The 25,007-nt window shown below is 37.6% G+C and overlaps 1 protein-coding gene across 4 annotated transcripts in view; it reads left to right on the top strand.

The window, feature by feature from the left end:
• Positions 1–25,007, top strand: part of LOC145695194 (uncharacterized) — a 46,507-nt gene that overhangs the window by 6,864 nt on the left and 14,636 nt on the right. For all 4 annotated transcript variants that reach the window (XM_081772169.1, XM_081772170.1, XM_081772172.1 and 1 more), the window contains exons 2-4: positions 9,596–9,752; positions 16,357–16,646; positions 18,404–18,547. In XM_081772169.1, the coding sequence (XP_081628295.1) occupies positions 9,623–9,752; positions 16,357–16,646; positions 18,404–18,547 (564 nt within the window). In that variant the 5' untranslated portion in view covers positions 9,596–9,622. The remainder of the gene's footprint in view (positions 1–9,595; positions 9,753–16,356; positions 16,647–18,403; positions 18,548–25,007) is intronic.

Below are 25,007 nucleotides of genomic sequence, written 5' to 3'. Positions count from 1 at the left end.
GCCCGGAGTCAAATTATGTTGGACCCATCGACCCAACTTGTAGTGTTTCCCCAATTGATGGAGGTGCCGAATTGTTTCTCCACTCACACTGAATTGTAGTCCCAGTTCCTCACATGTCTAGCCACTGTTCGCCTCAATTGCTCTGAAGGTCTTCCTTTTTGTACATGTGTTCCCTTGTAGTGTTTCGTCACCCAGCCCCGCTGCAGCGCCGTTTGACACCAATTTGAACTCGTATAGCATACACGCCCTTATGACGCTCTGGAGGTCTCATGTTCACTCTTCCTTACGCACACGGTGTAACTGAACTGCTACAACCAGGTAGTATGTTGGATATACCCACACCTAGTGATGTAAATTTTCCGGAAAATTTCGAAACCGAAAATTTTCCGATTCATAAAAACATTCCACTTATTCCTACATCGTTGTTTAGTCGTAAAATTTATTTGTAATAAATATTGTTTGAAAGAAGTTTCAGGAAGTGAACATGTAACGATTCTTCATTTCTGGAAAAATGTTTCAAAACTTTAATGTATTCTTCTCTCAAAATTCACCTTTGATATTTCGTTAATTTAATACGCATAAGACGATGTTTTCTCATAGCTTTAATCACAATAAGATCAAAGCGTTTCTTCTTATTTTGTTTTACAAAAATAATCTTGATAAGGAACTGGAACTTTTATGTAGTTATTTCATTTCATAGGCAGGCGTATATGTAAAGAAATAGTAGAATTTTCTGTTTTTTGAAAAAACTGATAAATTCACAAGGGTTTCTTTTCCCTTTCTCCTTACATTTTAAACAATGGGATGGGATATTTGTACTCTACGAACTCGATTTATGTTCCCTGCACTTTACCACTCACGCACACACACATACATACACACTCAGAGGGGGGGGGGGGAAACACTGTAAGTTTTTGCTTGCCAACTTGAAATAGAAAGCTAATTCGAAAATTATAATTTCATGCCGTCTAACTTCCCTCTACATGAATTCAATTTTATAGCTCAACTAGCCTTTGGCTAGCTGGGTGCTCCGCCCCCAGATCCCCGCGTTTGCTCGGCTTACGGCCTCGCGTTTCTTCTGTATCAGCCTTTGCATCAAGAGTGAATTTCTTACATTTGCATTTAATGAATTTGCTCCAGCTGGGGTTCGCCCCCTGACCCCTGCTTTTACTCGGCGTACAGCCTCGCACCTCTTAAACCCACAATTCTACTGAATTTCAAGTTTATTTTCGTATTTCAACTATCTGAAAGATAAAATTTTGTACCCCAAGAAAACACCCATTTAAATAACATGCGAATTTCTTCATCCCCTTTTAGACCCCTTAAAAACTAACAATTTTCAGTTTTGGCAATTTTTTTTGTGGATTAGTACCGGAAGGCTACAATCATGCCAAATTTCATTGTTCTAATCTTGCCGGAAGTGCTTAAACATTTTGGGGTGTAGAAGGTGTCCCATATAAATATCATGGGAAAGATATTTCAGTTCCCTATAAAGCCACTCTAAAGGTTGAAATTTTAGTTTTTGGTGATTTACTTAGATAACGCTAACGAAAACTTACAAGCATACCGAATTTCAAGTTTTTATTCCAATTCCAAGTACCTAAAATATGATATTATATGAGGTCTGTGTTCAATTGGCCCTTACACCGTGAGTTGAATGCGAATGGAGATAAGGCGAAGGCCAGTTATTGGTTTGGGCATATCCAACATACTACCTGATTGTGGCAGTTCAGTTACACCGTGAAGTTGCGTAAGAGCAGAGTGAACATAGAACCTCCACAGAGCGTCATAAGGGCGTGTATGCTGTACGAGTTCAAACTGGGGTCAAACGCCGACGTAGCGGGACGGAAAATGTGCCAGGCCTTTGGTGAGGGTGTCGTGACTATGTGAACAGTGCAGCGATAGTTTAAAAAAAAATAAGGACGGTGACGAAACACTCAAAAGCGCACCACGTGCCGAAAGACCAATATATGTACAAAATGAAGATCTCCAGGCAGCAATTGAGGCGAACAGTGACCAGACGTGTCAGAAACTGGACTACAATTCAATGTGAGTGGAGAAATCATTCGGCAGCACCTCCATCAACTGGGGAAACACTACAATTTGGGTCGATGGGTCCCACATGATTTGACTCCGGGCCAGAAGACAACACGACCAGACACCTGTGTTTCTTTGCTGTCTCGTCTGAAGGAGCCATTTCTGGACAGGTTGTTCTGTTGACATGTGATAAGACGTGGGTCCAGTACGAAGCTCCAAGGCCCCATCATCATTGGGTAGCATCCCATGAACTGGTACAAAACAGCCGAAACCAGCATTGCACCAGAAGAACGTCCTGTTTTGGTGGACTGCTCGCGGCATCGTACATCAGGAACTGCCACCAGCTGGTCAGAGCATCAATGTAACTGTGTACTGTCAGCAGTTGAGCCGTGTTCAAGAAAGAACTCAAAGACTCTGGAGCCAGCACTTCTGAATCGCAAAGGGGTCTTCCTGTTACAGGAAAACGGTAAGCCCCACGTGGCTAGGATGACCTGGGAAAACATTCTGTACTTTGGATGGGAAACACTATTGCAACCGCCATACTCCCCGGACATTGCACCGTCCGATTATCACCTGTTCCATTCCTTGGACAATCGGCTTAGAGGACGCCAGTTCAAATCCCTAGTAGAGGCGCAAAATGCACTTGATATCATCTTCGCTTCTCGGCCCACCAAGTTTTACGGCGATGGAATCCATGGGCTTCCAGAAAGTTGGCAGAAGGTCGTAGTGCTGATGGGGACAATTTTTGATCTTCCAGGTACATCTTAGGTGACATATTGATGTTATAAGGTGGTAGGTGAAAAAGCGATAGAACTTTCTTGGTAACCTTTATAATTATAGTACGTTGTAACACGTTTTTCTTCAAAGTGTCAAATATAAATCGTAGTAAATTGTGTAAACTGCTGTCACAGAAAAAAAATATATAGTACGTCCGCTTCCTGGTATACAGTTCCGGGTTCGATTCCCGGCGGGAGCTCATGTGGTTCGGATTCCACTTTAATCAGTAGGTCCACGTCTCATATAGCCTCGCTGCTGAAAAGGGACGTTAAACTCAAAACCAATCAATCCATCAATCCTGGTATACAGTTGCTGTCCGATGCCGACACACCGCGGGTGGTATAGGATGTCACGAAGCTCAGTATGGGGGCTTATTTATGGCTGGTCGAAGGGAAGTCAGTGAGGATGACAGATCTGTCGTTGCCACATTTTCCCTTTTGTGTTATTTCTAGAGGTTATTTTCTTTCTTTTCTTTTTTTTTTTTTTTAACTACATTAAAACATAATACCTAAGAGTTTTGTATACGATGAAACTGTTGCAAAACTGCTAGAGAAGTGGTTAGCGATTGATAATAATGATTATTATTATCTATATTTAAGTATTACGTTTGTCCTACAGATTCCCTAAGTAGGTTTAAGTGAGCACATATGATTCTTTTATTAACTAGTGAATCCGTAATGACTTTTAAGAAACAAGCGATTGGAATTGTGCAGACCAGGAAATAAACCTTCATAATTATAACAAAAGCACAATAACATGAATAAACGCAGATGTCCATTTCTAATTTATATTTCAGCCAAATACTACTGGAACTTTTTCATTTTATATTTTGTTCACTAGTTCCTAGAATTTTTCTTAGTGTTGTTTTAATTCTACGTCCTTCCTACACGGCTAATTAAACGTAATTTATTGTTAGGATATATAGTGTTAGACTAGTGTTACTCCCGAGATGAGAAATATCTTTTAAATTCGAGACGAGATTAGAAAAATTACCATTCTAGTCTCATTTTCGAGACTAGAATTGAGACGAGACGACAAATTTCACGAGTCTGGCGGGAAACTCTAGTTTATCCCAGTCTTAGTTCTCAAACTTTGTTTTATTAGTACATGAATCATAACATAAAATCATAAGTTGATAGAATGATTGTACGAACACAGTGTAGAACATTTATCATTTTTATAAAGATACGAAAGATACGCAAGTCTTACGCCATATACTCCAATGATAAATATGGTTTGAGTGTTATATCATTCCCTTCATGAACCTCTCGTTACGCTTAAGAATTCGGGTAACTTCTAGATGAAATTAAGACAAGTGAATGTTGTTTCACAGTTGAAACTATGTAATATTTCCAAACCATCCGAATGCAATACTTAAAACTTCGAAGTAGTAGGCTACATCTACAACTACTGGATGTAATAGAGGAATAACATCAAAGGAGGAACCTGTTCCTGAGTCCATATATATAAAACATTTCTCGCTATTCCTTACTGATTTTGTTCTTTGTCGAAATATTGAAATCAAAAATCGTTAATTTGGATCATTTCTAGTTTGAATAGAGGATTAAGGGAAGGTATAGAATCTATTCTTGGGACGCTGAATAGATTGCAAAAGAAGTGCTTCTCAATATTATATATATAATACTCCTGAGACCATGAATCGATTGCAGAAAAATATTCCTCGCTGTCTATTACTATTTTTGTTCTATGGCGATAAATATTGAAACCCGAAATGATTATTTTTAATTACTTTTGGTTTGAATAGAGGGTTAATGGAGAAGACAGTGCCTGTTTCTGGAGTACTGAATCGATTGCAAAATCTGCATATCTATATCTCCTATTGTTTTGGCTGTGATAACTGACAGACGAACGGACGAACAAACCCGTTCTGTAAAACTTCAGACACTTATGCATAGCATAGTTTGAAAATCTAAAAAATCAGATCATAAATTTTGTATGTGAATTTACAAAATGAAACGAGAGGAGAACATCTTTTTTGATAATCGAAACTAGAGAAAAAAAATATTCTAGAAGAGACGAGATGTGAGTTACAAAATTTAGATAAGGAAACCCTATTTCTCATGTCGACTCGTGAACACCACTATATCAGACGTATTTCTTATTATATTGGTAATAGTATTCGAACTGTGTTACACAATAGGCTTCAGTGTTTATCAAAATTGGAGAGTGCATCAATTACAGTACGTTCCTTAGGTTTTGCTGCAGTCAATAGTTACTATTTATATAACGCTTATATTCTATTGCTATAGTATTTAATAAGTGTTCAAGGGAGACGTTTATGCTTATTGTGTTACATTGCTCTAGTTTTCCAGGAAATTGTTTATTTTATCTGAGTTACGGGAAAGTATGTTGGGAAAGTATGTTGTGATTTGCTTTTTTTAAAAATGACCGAAAAAACGGAAGAAGGAAAAATAGTCACTGACCATCTCTTTCTTGACAATTTGAAAAGACATAAGGCAACGTCGTACAAGCATTGATTGATCGGTTTTGCCACCGGGAGAGTTGTCCACTGACGTTATTTGAGTGCTGTTTTGCGGTTTTTGGGGGAAAGGGACCATGCCTTTGAGTTTCTGAAACTGTATAAGAGGATAGTGAACTGAGTATACCATACTATTTTCCGATCGGTATAATGAAGAGATACCATACTATTTCTCGATTGGAATAGTAAAATAGTATTTTTTCATACTATTTTACCTTAAATTATTAATTATATGTAAACCTCGTTATTTTTAAATGACTGTAGCGAGGTAAATCTTACGATGATGTTTTAAAAGCTGGTCATTTGGGGAGGCCATGAAATCATTTGGTTGGGCCTGTCCCCGATGGGCCCCCCGTGGTACATAAGGCCAAATAAATAAGCCAGCAATAGAACATGATATGTTAGTGATCCAAATTTACTACTTTATTATTATTAAGTATAATTCATTCCTGATAACTATGGTATACAATAAAAAGAAAGTCCCTTTCTCCCCGCGTCTTTTCCCTTAGAGAGGGGAGAAAACCGGTGGCTAATATTGACAAGGAAGGGAAACTTTAATAAATACAGTATCGTTAAGGCCATTCACGGGCATCTGGTGTTAAATCATTTTTGCCTTTCATTATTTGCATACTACAGGATTGATTTTAGCCATTTTTTAAAATTGAATTTCTAGACACAAGAACTCATTCGTTATGAAGTTAATTTCCATGGAGATCAAGTATTGGCACACCAGTCAAAATAATTGTTGAAAAATTATAGTTCCTTCACTAATTTCCTTCTTATTGTTGTTCAAAAGATTTGCTCTTGGCAACATGACCTTACCCTATTTAGTGAAGGTGAACTTCAAGGGAGTTACCGGAATTAATTGTTGAAAAATTACAATTCTTTTATTATTTTCGTATAAATATGGCGTCCAGACGTATAGTATAAAAATTACAGTGCAAAAAACACAATCTGTGCTAGGTGTTACAAGAAAAATCTTATCTAATCAATTCATGGCAGGCGTACTGGTGATCCCAGATGCGGCGGGCGCGTCAGCGACAATGGGTATACGCGCATAATCAAGGGTATTGAAAACAAGTAGGTTTGGGCAATGATACGAGTTTCAATAGCACTTTTCATTGTTTCATACTAGTAATGTTCCACTTGTAAACATGACATATAGCTTCCGTACACCGTGTAAAAATATACTGCCTGTGGAAAATAGTGTCCAATATAGTCATCTTTTGTATACATTATTTTATCCGTCGTAAGGCATTTTTAAAAATTTTACACTAGTAACCTTACACTTGTAAACGTAAAATACAGCTGTAATACTTTGTATTTACTGGTAATTTTGTCGCCTGCAGAAATTTGTTCTTTATAAATATGTCGTGTAGAGTACTGAATTCTACGTGTAAATTTTCCAAAATGTGGCGTGCCAAAATTTAACAACCACCTTAATTTCAATGATTCTTTCACGTAAAAATCGGAAGAGGTAAACCAATCCTGTTGAAATTTTACTGTTTTCTTTTTAATGTAAGAACACCTGTATTTATATTAGGCCAGATGACGCACATGTTTTATTTACTTTTTCCATATGATTCGCTCTTTGATTACATTCTAATGTAATATTATTTTATGAATTCAAGCAGGCTAAGTACCCATTTGGTTCACAGTCCAACATTTTTAACCAGACTACACTCCTTCACGTGATGAACACACGACACTAGACTCGAAGTCTATCAGAAAATTCTATCACCTCGTATCGGCATCTTAGTGAACCACCACCACGCCTTTTTCATCCATTCCATGTCAAGCATTGAAAAACTCGGAAACGCGTGTTTAATTATTTTAAATGAAAAGTTTATACAGTGTGTTAATGAACTATACCGACAAATTATAAGAGGGGATTCCTTACATCAAAATAAGAGGAGAAGTTCATATCGACCTGTGGGGAAAATTGCATAGTTTCAGAGCTAGGGCTGTCCAAAATCGCAAAACAGCTAAATCTCAAGAGAACCTAGTTCTAATTCCAGAAACTATGGATAGTGGTCCTTATCAGCGTAAAAGAAGTCACGCATATACAATCCAAAAATGCATATTTCATTAATGTTCAGTGGGTGTATAGAGTATTCTCTGCAGGGTGAAATTCCCAGACATGCCGTCAACCATATTTTGAGATATGCTCTGACTTTATGATTGGTCCAAAGTAGGCAAATAATAAGCCTTGTCAGCAATGAACACGGAATCCTTTGGCGGGATGTCGGAAGTGTTAAGGATCGTCAGCAGCACGGTCCCTCGTACTTGGGAAAACGCATGCTGCGATGTTTTCTTTCACGCTTATTAGTGAAGAAAACGTGAAATATACCGTGACGAAATACATGACAGCACACGTTATTCCGAATACGAAAATACGTGGAGTTGTCTGTTCCTAACACTTCCGACTTCCTTCCGAAGAGTTGGGTGTCCATTGTTGTTAAGGCATACCTCCTGCCTACTTTGGACCCTTCTTGAAATCAGGCTATATCTGAAAACTCTATTAAGAGCATATCTGAGAATTACATCCTGTGGGGAATACCCTACATACCTATAGAAAATTGATGAAATATACACTTTTACATTGTGTACACGTGACTTCCCTTACGCTGATAAGGACCACCATCCAAAGCTTCTGGAATTTGAAGTAGGGCTCTGGAAATATGGCTTTTTCGTTGTTTTCGACAGCCCTATCTTTGATACTATGTACTTTTCGCCACAGGTCCATATGTACTTTTTCTCTTATTTTGATGTGAGGGATCACCTCCTACAATTTGTCAGTATAGTTCATTAACACCCTGTATACTAAATTTCATGTCTCTAATTTAATAAAATTCCGAGATCTAGACATCTTACAATGCAGTACCTACTTACAGAAGTTACAGGACACATATTTGGGCCGCGGTGGCTCAGTGGTAGAGCGTTCACCTCTGGTGCTTAGGGTCCTAGGTTCGATCCCAGCCCCCGACAAGTGAACTTTGTGGTGGACAAACACCGTGTGCGTGGGTTTTCTCGGGGTTCTCCCGTTTCCTTTCACTTTCTTCATTTCACCATTTCATTCATTACTCATCATCACCGTCTCCTTTAGCCTAACCGGCATAACCGTGGGACGTAAAACTCAAAGATTTCATTTCATTTCAGGACACATTTATAAGAAAAGTAGCTTACTGTGTGGCTCCACGTTTATCACTTTAATGGAATATTTCTTTCCTCGCAATTTGGCTATCACGTACGCGACCGTACTATGTGGTGTCTTGTAATCCTCTACAATGTGTTCGGATTAGGATAATTTCTGTCTTCTGTTTCTTTGCCAGAGAAGTCTTAGATCACATGCAACAATAAGAGCTGCTTCATAACAAATGCAGACAATAAGTGTAGAAATAGCTTTCAGATAAAGTTTCATTGACAAACTACACAAACCAAATTGAATGTTTAACCACCAAGGCGTAAGTCCTAAAATTCATTCACAAAGTTGGCAAAGTGTTAAATTGCCAGTGGGACAGGTGTTTACAACAAACCAAAAATTGAGATACAGCCGCTTAGACACATTGTAAACAAAAATTACAATAGAAGATGTAAAAGTAGAGATCCGGTGACATCGTAGTAACAATGGCACTGATGACGTTCCCAGAGAGGAGAGAAATATTCCATTAAAGTAATAATCATGAAGGCACAAAGTAAGCCACTCTTCATATTCTAGGTACTTTAGAGTTTTAACAGAAACGTCTAACATATGAGAATTACTTTTCAAGTTTGATCTAAGTAATTTATGGATTCTAAAATAACTACATTTATTTCTAATGAAATATTTATTTATTTATTTATTTATTTACCTATTTGTCGTGCGATGATTCTTGGAACCTTATACATTTCATCCACCTATTTTCCTGCAGACATCTTCAGACTTCGGCTTAATTCTGCACGCACAATTTAAATGAGAAGCACATTTTTCTTGTAAATGTAGTGGTGGTTATCAATATTTCTCAAGTGTTTTCATAAATCTGTAGCATAAATTTTAATTTCAAAATAAAAAAGATGATGTAGAAGACACTCTTACGTGTAGAATTAAGCTGAAAACTGGAGATCCCGACAGGAAAATAGGTGAAGGAAATGTATAAGGTTAAGCATCGATGCAACAGAAAAGTTCAAAGATTTTATTTCGATATGCGTGTGCAAGTTGTGTATGAAATAATGGATCTGTAATATTGTGCATTTTTTTGTCAACATTCTTACTAATTCTTTGTGTTACTTACGTTCTTTTAGTTTTGATCAGTGTGTGTGGCATCAACAATGGCTACGCCAACGAATGATGACCCAAACACTCCTGTCATAAGAAGAGCTACTCGAAGTGCCTTAGCAGAGCTTCCAACCAGGCCAGATACCTTTGTAGTGGTTGAGAATGTGCGCGTGGATACGCCAGGTAAATGAAATTTTGTGATTTTGATATAGAAGGTTAGTCTTATAATCGTTTCGCAGATGGTGTAAAGCACATGGTGTATCCTTTTTTAATGATAATTTTTATTTGTTAACTAATTGACTAACCGATGTGTTAGTTTTATTTAGGATGTTTGTAATAGAAACCTCTTAAGCGAACGTTCTGAATTTTATTCTGCCTTGTTTCGTAATGAGCTTACCAAGAGGTATGAAAGTTGATCTTAAGTTTCCTCAGCAATAGCATAATGATACCGGCATAGTACCTGTTATACAACACAATATACTGGTACATCCTCTCAAAGGCTGTAGTATGGAACGGACCAAGATATTATTTTATAATTGTGTAAAAATATTATCACGTGTAATTAGTCCGATTATCTAACGAGAATGATTGTGTGTCGTATGGAAACAACAACATCCAAATGGAACACATCGTATTTATCATTTGGTTACATCTGTTGCGTCGTATTGGAAACATGTGATACGTAATACATCGACATTATGCTCTATCATAGTAAAACCAGAAATATTACTTTTTTGTGGGGAGGGAAATAAGTCACCAACTAGGAACGTAGTTTTTGGTTCACAAACAAATGTAAGCAGTTAAACGTGTTGAATTTGTTAGACTTTTTATTACTCTTGAGGTTCGGTGATGCGATATTATTTTTAAAATATACATGCATCAACAGCAGGTAAGGATGGTGGTTTACACTTTTACGAAGAAGTAGTGTGTGTTTGACCAACTCCCGCAATACTATATGAAAATCCCATTAGGGTATTTCAATATAAAGATAGGAGATTTTCAAACTGATTATAGGAGACGAAAGTCTGCATAAACAAACTTTGGCCACCGCACATGGTTCCTCGAAAATAAATGGCCCAACGAGGAAATGTGGACCAGGGTGGAAAAAAATCATGATTTAAAAAAAAAAATCATTTTTGTTGATTTTTTTTAATTTAAATCTTTTTTTTTTTTTTTTGATTCAAATCAAATCTTTCTCCTCGTAAATTACAAGTCGCGAACTGAAGAAAAAGCATTAGGAATTAGTATTAAATGCTAATTATGCCATTTAAGTGAAAGTATTAGGGTTGAATTTTGAATTAATCCCCAATTGTTAACCTATATCAATCCCAAACAATATTTCTTAACCCTTTTAAATTACGGCTTTTTTTAAAGGTAAATTACAGACTTCCAGTCAAGCAGTTACATCATCACCCCTATTTATCCTAGGATCATGGTTCATACCTCATCCTCTTCAGAATAGAACAGCCTTTGAAACGGTAACATTCACATTTCCCTACCGTGTCCGTGAAGCGGGAGATTTTGAGAGAAAATTGGATTTTTCTGTTTTTTAAATTTGATCCCCTCTGGACTCCCTTGTGTTGTTAATGCACATATCTCAAAATCAACTGTGAAATACTAAGGGATGTGATAAATGTGTATATAAAATTTCAAGCTATCTTGAATAGTAAGAGCGGGGAAAATATTTAACAATGAGCTAACAACATCCCCACAATGTCCCAGATAACCCGCATGTAACATAAAAATTTCCTCAGACATTCCTATTTATCCTAAGGTCGTGATTTGTACATTCTCCTCTTCAGAATAAAAGAGATTTTCAATCGTACCATTCAAATGCCTCCATCGTGTATCTGGGGCGGAAAAATTACAAAAAAGTGATTTTCTGTTAAAAATATCCTTTTTAACTTTTTACCCCTCTGGACCAACTCCCTATTTTAAGGTAGAGATCCGAAACACTGAAAAATACTAAGGGGTGCATTGAATAAATGTGTAAAATTTCAATCTAGGTGCAAAAGTAAGCCCGCGAAAAATAATATTCCCCAAATACCCCAGCTTCCCTATAAAACAGAATCTTAGGTAACAGTTTCCTGAAACATCCCTATTTATCCTAGGATCATGGTTGGTACATCATTCTCTTTAGAATAGAACACCCTTTCAAACGGTACCATTCATATGTCTCCATCTGAATCGCGAAAAAAGCTATTTTGTTAAAAATATCTTTTTTACATTTTCCCTTCTGGACCCCCCTGTTTCCATGCAGAGATCTGAAAACATCTGAAAAATGCTAAGAGGTGCACTGAACGAGTGTGCAAAATTTCAGTCTTTTAAATGCAAAATGTAAGCCCGCCAAAAAAAAAAAAAAAAAAAGCATAAGAAAAAATAACTTTATGATGTCATCACACACTATGTCCCGACGCAGAAAGGCGTGAAAGCATATGTAACATTTTCTATAATGCCTCCAGTCTTGAAAAATAGAAACTAAAACGAAGTAAAAAGTTTATTGGTACTTTTTTAATCGAATAATGATGATTTGATTTTTAATAGTATAAAAATAGGTAATGTAATTTAAAAGGTTAAGCATTAAGGAAAAAGTATAGCAACGTTTATCAAAATGAAAAATTTTTTCACAAAAGTTACTAATATTTGGCAGGGGCGTTTTTTTAATGGAACTAGCTTGACGCACGAAATACATAAATTTCGCCTAAAGTTATAAATCTTTTTAAAAAATCGGAGAGGGAATAGGACCCCTCTAAATACGCCCTATTATCTGGGAACAAACAAGCTAACGCGCACACGAGAGAATTTTCGTCTTAAATGTCGATGGTGATTTCTCCGTTGGAATAGTTGACGATTTAAAAACCCAAACACATTGTTACAAAGAGAAGAAAGCAGGATTGCTCTGTTACCCGTTCAAAACGGGAGTTTCCCTAATCATCCAGTGCATGGCACTTCTTTTCATACTATGCTGTACATACTGTACATTTGAGTCTCCCATAACCGAAATAACAGAATAGAAACGGGATTTTACTTTTTTCCCTTTAAATTATTTTATTTCGGAATTTGATTTAAATCAGCGATTTTTATTTTAAAAATCCAGTGATTTAAATCAGACTGATTTAAATCAATCCACCCTGATGTGGACGGTCAACAAGAAAGAAAGAAAGAAAGAAACTAACATAAGAATTTATGGTATAGAATAACCAAACAACCCTTATTTCGGAACAAGTAGTTGTTATTGAAATAAACAAATTTAAAAAAAGATCCCAATAGTCACAAGAGAGTTTTTATTATGATATAGCCTACTCTCTGAATTATCATTTTCTTTTGATATTGTGCTTTTATTCTTTTTCCTTGATTTTCAACGTGCCACAGAAGGGTGCAAAAGACCTCGCTGTCGACACGCTCAGCCATACCATTTCAATCAACCTTCTCCCATTTAATCACTGACTATATGCAATAAACAAACAATATTTGACGTTACCGAAGTTGAAATAACATGAATGATTTCTTTAAGCTAGTTTAATTCGATATAATATAGTCCAATTTGGTATTAAATATCTGAAGTGCTCCAGTTCCAAGTAATCATAAAATTTATAATTTAGATCGAAAGAATTTCAGTCACTGACGATAACTAACTTTATACGTTGCCAAAATATTTGAATAGTAGTTTAGATATATTTTAGTAACGTCACACTAATACACTGGCAATAGATACTACAAAATATATAAAGATTTACGAACAAGAGTGTACTTCTCCAGTACACACAGTGAAGTATCTGAATCCTCAAGGTATTGGAGACATTGCAACTGAGAAGCATTGGAGGACGCACAGATATTCTTCTCGTTATCGTTGGTGTCATATTCGAACAAATAATATTGTTCATCATTAAGATCATCTGCTGTCTCATTTGATGGTACAATCTTGTCAGTTGAGTGTTCATGGCGAATCTTTTCCATAAATGCACTTTTCACAGATCTGTTTTCCTTGGGAACCCATGTAAGTTTAAAAAACGAATGAGAGAAGCAAGGATAACATCATGTACTGATGACTCCAAGGTTAAATATTTATAGAATCTTTTGTCCATGCCCTTTAACAATGCCTTCACGAGCTTATTATAGTACTTTAATTAACGTAGTTCCACTTTTTCCAGAACTTCCTTCATGCGAATAAGTTCTGGGATGAGCTCGCCATAAAAGAAAGTCAGACGATTGGAGTCGATCAAGTCCTTGTACGATGGTCTCCATACAATTTAAGAGATTTTAGCGCCCGAGGCAAAGTGGAATTCGGTGCCCCCTACAGTATTATCGAGTTTTTGAAAGGTGGCCTCTGACAGATAACTGCACATGTTGTTAACAAAACGAGGTGAAGAATTGTTCGCCAATCACAGCAGCATTCTTACACGCTGTTTCTAGGCAACGAAGGTCACTGATCGCGCTGTTGCCAGTAGTTGAGACAACTTGATAAACTAAGCTTGTCGCCAGAGCTGCTGTCTTTGTTGCAGAGCCTCTGGCAACACCGCCTCCAATACTCCACGTGCTCTACCCAACTGTCAGAAGCCACCTTTCCTTACGCGCACAGTAACCTTATCAAGCTTTTCCTTTCACAATGTTTCCCTCCTACTCGAGTCATAACCCTTCTAAAATTAATAAATAGTTGATGTACTGTATAATATATTCCCATTTTTTTTTTTTTTTTTCGAGCATTTATCGAATGGTCAATATCTGGTCGATATTTGATCGATTTCACCAAAATCTACACTGATAATCTCCAGTAATTTCATCTGCGTATGGGATCAATCTTGTTAATAAAATGTTAAAGAGAAATGCGTTGATAATTATTACAATCAATTTTGTCGCCTTTCTTGTGAATTGGAACAGTGACTGATTCTTTCCATTCTTCTTAAATGTATTCCATAGTTTTTCTTTTTTGTAATTAAAAAAAAAAAAAACTTTCATAACGATATGTTGAATTCCTCTTGTTAAAAATTCAGAAACCCTCAGAACTGGGTAAATCGTGATGGTGGTTATATATTCTAGAGCCTAAGAATCCAAACGCTCAGATGAACAGTCTATTACGCATATTATTCATGAACAGAAAATTCAGTACTTTCCCGATTCTGAACAAGCTTAAGGAAGAGTCAGTGCAGTACAGAATTTGGAAATTCACCGATTTTGCGGATCCGAAGCACCTGATAGATAGTAACAGATTATTACGCATGTGATCAATGAATGAAAAATTTGTTCGAAATATCCATACAATGTATATGAAAATTAAAACTTAACTGAAAAATTTCAACAATGTAGAGAACCAGCTGAAACGAAGCTCTTGATGTGCAGCCTTAAGAGTATCATATAAATGTATTTCTCTTATGTTTTACTTTGTTTCAAAAAGAGGGGGTGTGATATTTTGAAGTAAGACACTACTACATACAATTTTGCTAGTTAAAACCATATTCCCGGAGAAATTAAATGTCGACTAAAAGCAGGGAATTCGTTGTACTATTCGGTTCAAAATCTCTTGTCGTCGCGAATTCTGTCGAGGAATTTGAAACTTAAAATATACAAAACGATAATCATGCCTGTAGTTCTGTATGGCTGCGAAACATGGTCACTTACTCTGAGGGAAGAACATAGACTGAAAGTATTTGAGAACAAGATCCTGAGACGAATATTCGGACCCAAGAGGAACGGGAATGGGGAATGGCGGAAACTTCATAACGAGGAACTATGTAATTTATATGGTTTACCCAACATTGTTAGGGTAGTCAAGTCTAGGAGGCTTAGATGGGCGGGTCATGTAGCTAGAATGGAAGAAAGTAGAGACGCTTTCAAAGTCTTGACTGGAAGACCAATCGGAAAACGACCATTAGGAAGACCTAGGCGCAGATGGGAGGACAATATTAAGATGGATCTCGCAGAGATTGGAATACAGAGTAGAAACTGGATGCAGTTAGCTAAGGATAGAAGTCAGTGGAGAGCTTTTGTGAACGCGGCAGTGAACCTCCGGGTTCCATAGGCCATAGAGAAAAAAGAGAAAAATGTAAATATGTTAAGAATTAAAAAAAAAAAAAAAAAAAAACTTCGAAATTCGTGGTTTATTTTAGAGGTTTTATATTATTATCTGCATCAACCACTAATTAAATGAGCTTTTATATTGTAGAAAAGCGAAACAGTCTGCTTTATCAAATTAAAGCACAATTTAAAAAAAGCCCAAAATTTCCCAAGCAAAAAAGCAAAGCAGAAAAAAGTTTTTTTCTTTCTTTAAGCCTGTTTTTTCCGAGCCCTTGCATCTCTAGTGATCTACCTCCGACTATGAAAGCCTTCGGCGATCTATCTATGCGCAGTTGTCACTGACACTGCACTTTTCATTTACCTTAATTTACTTTTAGAAGGGAAGTCGGAGTTACGCAAAGTGGAATAATGACTTTCCAAATTGCTTTCTGTTAAGTCGTCATAAGAAGCAATTGTGCGTGTGCTGTGAAGCTATGTGAGACGTGGACCTATACGGTTAAAGATGGAGTCCAGAATGAACAAAATGTGTTCAGATTTCAATACTATCTCACCAGAAATCGAACCCGGGACTAAACTATTTGTGTGTAAAACTTTTCAAATAATATCGCGTGTTTCTCATTTTCTAAAATGTCTTCTGATTATCTGATACTCAGCGGTCATCGACTGTTTAGCCAGCTCTGCACTAAACTGTTCCAGCAATCTGTTGCCTTCGTCAGTAGGTGTGGTGTCACTCTTTCTTTTTTTCATCTTAGAAAGGTACTGTGCTTTCTTTTAGGACCAAATAATGGACGATTATGGGACATAAGCTTCAACATTCCGTCCTCGTATCTTACACCATCTCCATCACCAGACGAGATGATAATACAGCAGCGAGGGCGCCGAAAGATTCCTGTCACTTGGAGTCCAGATATCAACTACAGGGACCGGGATTTTGATAGAAGAGAATGTACTCCCGTGAAGCCAAGCCCCAAGAAAAGTTCCATTGTTCTTCGCAGCACCCCAAGAAAGCGACTGCTTTTAAATGATCCAAAAGAAATGCTCACTACACCGGAGAAGAACAAAAAGGTATGCTGTTTTCTTCTTTCTTTAGTATTGTAGCAGGGTTCACACCGACCTTAAAAGTCAGGGAAAATAAAAAGAGTGTAGGAAATCCTTCAAAATGTGAGAGAGTCACGGAAATTTGCTATACTTCACAAGTTAAACATTTTTGTTTTACTTTTTCCTGTAACAACAGTATTTATAACAAAAACTGAATATTCAGCGAGCAGTAAGTTGACTTTACATATCTTCTGTAGTAATAATTTCATGTTACGCTCATAGTTCTAGTACAAATAAATGATTCAATTGGCTTCTAATCTGATTATTGCCAAGAGTTTTCGTTAAACTTGAGATAGAGCTTCCAGTTGCTTATTAACTAGAAAGAACTTCACTTTTTTGTTAGGTTTGTTGGTTGTAGATAATAATCAAAATTATAATAGGTTTACTCGTTTATGAATGTTTTCAGATTGCCAAGGTATTAAAGCTATCCTTAGCATATGATTATTGCTTGGTACTAGTTTTTATTGTATTCCAAGTACGAGAAGTTTAAATCGTAATAATTATTTACAGTTAAAATTTAAACAAGTGAGTATCGTTTCACAGTGTAAAACTAAAACTTCTAAACTTTGCGAATTCAATACTTTAAACTTAAAGTAGTGCATCAATAAGTACTGGTTGCAGTGGAGGAATAAAATCAAACATAGAACCTGAACCTATATTAAAAAGCCATTACTCGCTATAACTTACTGTTTTTGTTCTATGGCGATATAGGTTGGAACCAAAAATACTTTTATTTCTACCACTTTCGGATTGAATAGAGGGTTAAAGGAGGAGATAGAACCTATTTTTGAGACGCTGAATCGATTGTAAACAAACACTTTCTGATATATCGTAGTTTTCGCTCTATGAAAATCTGAAACCAGAAATACTAGTAAATTCAACCACTTCCGGATTCGATATAGTGTTGGGAGTTGTGATATATATACACTTGAGATATTGTTTGTGAATGAGTAGAAAAGGGGAATCTGGTTATGATATAACCTACCGCAGTCTTGTCTTCAGTTGTTCATCTTTCTGCAATATCAAGAGTGAAAGTAAGAGTGGATTTTGAAAGAACAAATTTGAATTCTACAGAACAGTAGTAAAAAGTTAGTTCATAAATTTTATTTACTGTTAGTAGATATGTATCTCATCATATCAGTGAGTAATTAAATGGTAATTGAAAAACTGATAGAAATATATCATTCGGAAAATAAGTGTTGAAAGATATGGGAGAATGACACGTAATTTTGGAACGCACTTTCTTATTGTGACTTCAGAATTGAAGGAAATTATTTGTTTAGTTTATTTATTTATTTATTTTTAGATGAATATTGTATTAAAAAGTAGGAGAAACTGATATATTTTCTGTTTTTTGCATTTGTATTCGTATATTTGCTAACGGTTGGTAATCGGATAATCATGTATAAGTGTCTTGTAGAACTAAGATTACGGTTATTGCGGAAAATAAATATTTTTATTGTTTTAACATTATTTTCTGTTCTCTGCAAATGGAGTTGTGTATTCAATTACGTGTGTTCGACGTTAAGTGCATAGGCATTAACAATTTAAAAGCTATTGGTAGAGAGCTTTAAATGAAAGGTAGTTTTGAGCAAGATGACAAAAGATTTGAAGCTGTTTAACTCTTGCGAATTTTACATACTTATCAAGATAGTGTTAGAAGAAAGTCCTTCCCTATGTAAAATTATAGCTTTGATAATAATTATTTTATGTATTCGTTCTAGGCGTCACCAACTTTCAAGAAGAACCGAGTAGAAAAGTCAAGCCAAATTAATGGTCCATTGAATTTGGCGTTAAAAGGCTTGAGTCAGGAACAGTTGATAGATGTCATCCAGAAAATGATCGACAAGAATCCAAGTTTGGAATCTGTAAGTATTTTTCTCGTAGTAATAGATGCAATTATTATAAAAGGAAGCTTGAAGTATAGAATATTATCAGATTCTATCTTACTAAACAATAATAATTTTGCAAATATGACTTGAAATCATTTTCAGATTAGTTAGAAAACTTAATTTAGTTTGATCTTTTCGCATTGTAAAGTATATTAGTCCTTTCATGCTTCTGCACCTCAGGTAAACAAATGCGTAGTTCTAGAGTTTGACTGCGAATGTTGTGCACCAAATTTTTTTGAGTCTGAAGGGAAACCATCATATATATATATATATATATATATATATATATATAGGTCTGCGCGGATACAAAATACCGCATCCGCAACATCTCTATCCGCACCCGCATCCGCAGATAATGAGGTAGCAAATATATACAACTTACATATTCTATAATACACGTAGTTTTCTGAATCAAACGAAACAATATATTATATCAGTTTCCTCGTGATCAAATACCAACTACGATAAATAAAATGCAATATAAACCGTGCAGATACAAATTAGAAATTAATGAACGATTTATGTACTTACCCAAGATCTTCAAATGCAGATATTGGACCAAAATAATGCCACGTAGGTAACATCCCCTCAATCGACTAATTTTAGAGCACGTCACTAAGTTTTTAAACTTCATCATTACTCATAAAAAAAAAAGGGGAGCATTTGTTCTAAACACAAAGGCAAAATAGAAATCATCGTTATTAAGAAATAAAAATTAATCACAGGACCGCAAACACATCCAAATATCCCGAACTGACACTAGCACCGGTAATTGCACTAAATTTTAAAAAAAGTGACGAAACTAACAACGCAATACAATGCATTCTTTCACGACCAAGCTCCTTCGTGGCTAAGCGGTTAGCGTACGCGCCTTTGGCGTGGGATACCCGGGTTCAATTCCCGGCGGGAGCTCGTGTGTTTCGGATTCCACCTTAATCAGTAGGTCCAGTCTCATATAGCCTTGCTGCTAAATGCGACGTTAAACTCAAAATCCACTTAAGCTTTCACGGCTACGCTTTTACTGAAACTAGAAGTGAAAATAACTTCGAATACAAATAGGAAGTCTATGCCGTCAATTTCGGGAAGAGGCAATAGAGGATAGTTTAGAATTTACTGCTTTTCCTTGCAGCCCCCCACTCATTGTTGGACACATTTAGGGTAGGAGAAACAACGCATTGGTTGTTCTTTCTTTCTTTTCCAGAGGCCCAGAACATACATACATATACACATACACACAAGAAGAAAGAGAGAAACAATTGCTGTTATAAAACTCCAATCCCTCGGAAAGTTCATTGAGGTCCGTGCACCTCTCCGAAAAGAGAAATCTGTGGGGTCGCAAATGTGCATTTAGTATCTGCTGTACTTCAAAGGAAACAGTGAAGGTTTTTTTTTTTTTTTTTTTTTTTTTTTTTTTTTTTAAGAGAGAGTGGAGAGAGAAAGATGAGCGTATGATGTGACTTGTTTACTATTTCGGTGACCTACGCGTTTCTCCAGTTTGTCACAAAAGGCAAAGATAATTCTGCTGACCAGTCTTCAGTTTATGGAAGGGGATGCGGTGTTTTAAATTAGGGTTTTGGTTCCTGACCTCTCAGGGTAGAAGAACTTTATTTGAAGACATTTCTTCCTCTTCAAGGCGAATGGTCGGAAAATTTTCAGCTTTATCAGGGGGGTTTTGGCGGCAATTATTTTTTCTTTTTTTACAGCAAATAGCGGTACTTGAGGAGTAGGGATGGGACCTGTCGTTTCTTTCTGTTTAGGTCAGAGATGTCATTCACGTACAAAACGACTGCTAAAAATATTGAAAACAGCAATAAAAGGACAACTGTCATTTTTTGTCCTTTTGCTGTCACTGAGTCACAAGCTTCAAACACACTTGTATTTTGATTTTAGTATTTTTCAACTGGTTTTAAAACTTTTAATTCAAAACGAACTCTTCTAGTGCTCTTTCCACCATTATCAGAAAATTCACAGCATTTTTTTAGGTAGAAAATGTAGGAAACATTATCCGCTATCCGCACAGAAAAGATATACCAGGTGTGTTAGTTGAAATTTGCCGGTTTTTTCGAGAAAGAAAACACTTAATATTCAGGGAATCTCACAATTTCTTTACTCAAAATAATGACCATTGGATTCTACACACTTTGCCCATCTTTTAGGCAAATCATGGATACCATCCCCAAAAAACTTTTTCTCTTTCGAGCCAAACCATTTGATGAGCCATTTTTCGATATCTTCAAAATTAGCGAAGCACTGCTCTGCAAGTGAGTGTCCCATCGAGGCGAAAAGGTGATAGTCCGACGGGGCAAGGTCTGGAGAGTACTGCGGGTACGGTAATATTTCTCAATTAAGTGTTTTTAATGTGTCCTGCACCAGTTTAGCGGTATGAGACGGCACGTTGTCATGTTGCATGATAACCTTGCCATGTCTTCGGGCCCATTCCGGTCGTTTTTCGATCAACACATGATTCAAATTAATAATTTGTTGTCTGTAGCGATCCGTATTCACTGTTCCACCAGGTCTTAATAACTCGTAGTACACCACACCACAGTGGTCCCACCAAACACAGAGCATTGTCTTACGGCCAAAGCGATTTGGCCTTGCCGTCGATGGGCCGGCTTCACCAGGTGCAAGCCATGATTTTTTTCGCTTCGGGTTCTCAAAATAAATCAATTTTTCGTCCTCCGTGACAATTCGATGCAAAAATGATTTCCTTTCGAACCGTTGAAGCAGGATTTCACACACGGTTTTTCGCTTTTCCATTTATCTATCCGTCAGTTGGTGTGGCACCCATTTTCCATACTTCTGGATCTTTCCCATGGCTTTTAAACGTTGGGAAATTGCTCCTCGAGTCACATTTAGTGTTTGTGCTAATGCTGCTTGCGATTGGGTTGGGTCTTCATCTAATAACGCCTGCAATTCCTCGTCTTTGAACATTTTCGCTGCACCGGGATGTTCCTTGTCTGTCAAATCGAAATCTCCACTTTTAAATTGACGAAACCATGTCTCGCATGTTCTAATCACTGGAGCATGTTCACCGTAGGTTTCTACCAGCACCCGATGAGCTTCAGCTGCTTTTTTCTTTTGATGAAATAAGAACAGCAATGCATGCCGCAAATGCGATTTACTTGGAACGAAACTCACCATATTCACTGAGGTAAACTACTCTGACGCTATTCTGTTGGCCGAATGTGACTTGTGTATTTTTGAAGGTTAATGTTTACAGAAACAAATGACGTACATGCCGCATCATAGAAATGTATACATATTGCTAGAGACATCTAACGGTAAAACCGGCAAATTTCAACTAACACACCTGGTATATATATATACAGGGTGTTTAATAAGTAATGGTCATAAATTAAACCGTAGATAGTACACGCCAAAACTAACAAAAAAGTCTTAGTAAACATGTTTCCCCAAACGCTTCGTAACAGAGATAGGGGCTGTCGAAAGTGTGCGAAAATAAACTTTGAAGACGAATATCTCAAAAAGTATGAATCGGACAGAGAGCGGTCCAATGAATGACTATCGAAGTCAGACATGCGCTATGCAGAAATGCATGGTTGATAACTCTGGAATGCGCGCGCAAGAGATTCCCCAAAGAAATGGAGGGATTCCCGGAAAATTGTCCAAGGAAACGGGACTCGAGATGAACATCGAGGGCGAGTCTATCCACCAGTAATTCATAAGTCGTGGTACCAGGTCGAAAGCTCGATTACATACAAAATGGCTGACAATGTTTACGTGCCGTGTGGGGTTGCATAACCAGCAGGAAATGAGAGAGGCAATCGAAGAAAGGTGATGGTGCATCTTGTGAACTACTTCAAAGCACATTCCTAAGACGAATGCACATGTGCAGAGTAGTCCTTTACTATACCGATACGAAGGTAAAATAAACGATGCGCGAAAATGAATGGAATGGCCGAAAGGAACATTGGTAGAACATGCAAGCCAGCTGTAAATATTGAATCGGTGTTACAACAGACGTTGAGCTCACCTTGGGTGCATGATGTTGCGGGTTCAAATCCGCTGAAGTGCCCACTGAATGCAGTAGTTCTGATCCCAGATTTTCCAAATCGTAGGTCCCGTCCTTCGAAGCTCCGAAGCTCGTTTAAAGCAACAGTAACTCAATCAATCGAGCGCCTGTAGGTTGCTCATTATTTGGTTCATCCCCTGTACGTATACGTAAAGAAAAAAAACTGCACGCAGTTCTTGTCAATCAGCTGGTAAGCCAGGAAATATGGAATGGAAGAACACTACATTGTTTCGATTACAGACGTGAATTGGAAACACGCTTGACTTTCCACGTTTGTTTATTATGTTGGCTGAAGGTTTCTGCTACAGTCTACATGCTTTCGTCGTACCGAAGTAGTCGCTTGGGAGAATGATTCAGAGTGTAGAGGTTCGTTGTCTTCACTTGTCTTTCTCGCCTACAGTGAATGTAGTAGTTCTGTGTGTTGAAGAGGTGTCAAATGCGCGTGCCTTTGCAGTGTTGTGGATGTACTTACTTCACCGTATTGCGGGGAACAGTGCAATAGTTTCAGTAGTGTTGCAAAGCCACGGGGATACTATTGTGCAGTGTTAATTAGTGCTATTAGTGTAGTGCTAAATTATTGTTTACCTTGCCATTGATACAATGTATAGTAATATTGAGTATGCCGACATGCACTTTATGTACGGCAAAGCAAACGGGAATGCGGTAGAGGTTATATCACGAGACTTTCCCTACGACACAGCAAACAGGCCGAAGAACATTCATCAGAATACATCAGCGGCTACGAGAACATGGGAGCTTTACACATTGTTCCAGGCCGGGAAAGCCAAGGACAGTAAGTACCCCTGAATTAGAAGAACGCGTGCTTCAGGCAGTGGACGAAAACCCAGGAACGAGCACAAGACGTGTGGGACTTGCAGAACGCGTATCCAATGCTCTCGTATAGCACATTTTCCATGAACAGCAGTTGTACCCATACCATCTGCAACGTGTCCAACCTCTGACCCCCACAGACTTTCCGTCGAGAATGCAGTTTTGTCAGTGACTTTGCAGAGAAATGACTGGCAATCCTCATTTCACTGATGACGTCCTATTAACTGATGAAGCACAATTCACCCGGGATGGCATTGTAAATTTTCCCAATTCTCATGTCTGGACCCTGAGAATCCACTTGCAATAGTGGAGCTAGGACATCAGCGTAGGTTTTCCTTAAATGTGTCGGTAGGACTCTTAGGTGATCAGCTCGTAGGAACATTCTTTCCTTCTAATGCAATAACTGGGATCTCATATTTGCGATTTCTCCAGCACGATTTGCCGCTTCTACTCGAAGATATACCTCCCGATAGCGTCAGCGACTGTGGTTTATGCATGATGGAGCACCAGCACGTTTCTTTAATCGTGTGAGAGAATATTTACATGCCCGATTCGGACGAAAGTGGATAGGACGTGAGGGTCCTATTGCTTGGCCACCGCGCTCCCCAGACTTAAATCGTTTAGATTTCTTTCTCTGAGGCCATGTGAAATCGCAAATTTATTCTATCCCTGTTGCAACATCACAAGGCTTTCGAGAAAGGGTGGACATATTCAACAGGATGCCGACATGTTATCACGAGTATGTGGATCTTTGCGAAAACGGGTACGAGCATGCATTCGCATGAATGGACGACACTTCCAATATTTACTTTAATGATAGAGGTAAGTTAACTTCTCATGCATCTCTTCTGTGGTTACACATCTGGGTATTTACTGTTTACCTTATAATTAATACTGTACACATTACCAACATGACGATTTCTGTTTGTTGATATGGACAAACACGACATGTCCATCATTTTTTGCTTGTTGTAATACACTTACACGTTCAACATGCGTAATGTTTCAGATTCGCCTCCCACATACTCGAATGTTGTCATGCTTTTCCCATTGCAGTCCAGTTTGCGGATATTCGTTACGTTAACTGCTTAGCACATAATGCTTCATCAGTGCCTTGCATACCGTTTGATTTACCTAAGCTGCCACACTTGTACGTATACATTAGTTGTCGGATTCTTCCTGGAGTCATTTACAACGTACATCACCACACTTCGATTGCCTCTCTCATTTCCTGCTGGTTATGCAACCCCCACGGCACGTAAACATTGTCAGCCATTTTGTATGTAATCGAGCTTTCGACCTGGTACCACGACTTATGAATTACTGGTGGATAGACTCGCCCTCGATGTTCATCTCGAGTCCCGTTTCCTTGGACAATTTTCCGGGAATCCCTCCGTTTCTTTGGGGAATCCCTTGCGCGCGCATTGCAGAGTTATCAACCATGCATTTCTGCATAGCTCAGGTCTGACTTCGATAGTCATTCATTGGACCGCCCTCTGTCCGATTCATACTTTTTGAGATATTCGTCTTCAAAGTTTATTTCCGCACACTTTCGACAGCCCCTATCTC

Source organism: Thermobia domestica, chromosome 9, assembly GCF_964235325.1.
Source record: "Thermobia domestica chromosome 9, izTheDome1.hap1.1, whole genome shotgun sequence".
Classification (NCBI taxonomy): domain Eukaryota; kingdom Metazoa; phylum Arthropoda; class Insecta; order Zygentoma; family Lepismatidae; genus Thermobia; species Thermobia domestica.
The sequence above is the reverse complement of the archived record's forward strand: the minus strand, read 5'-3'. Positions and strand labels throughout refer to the sequence as shown.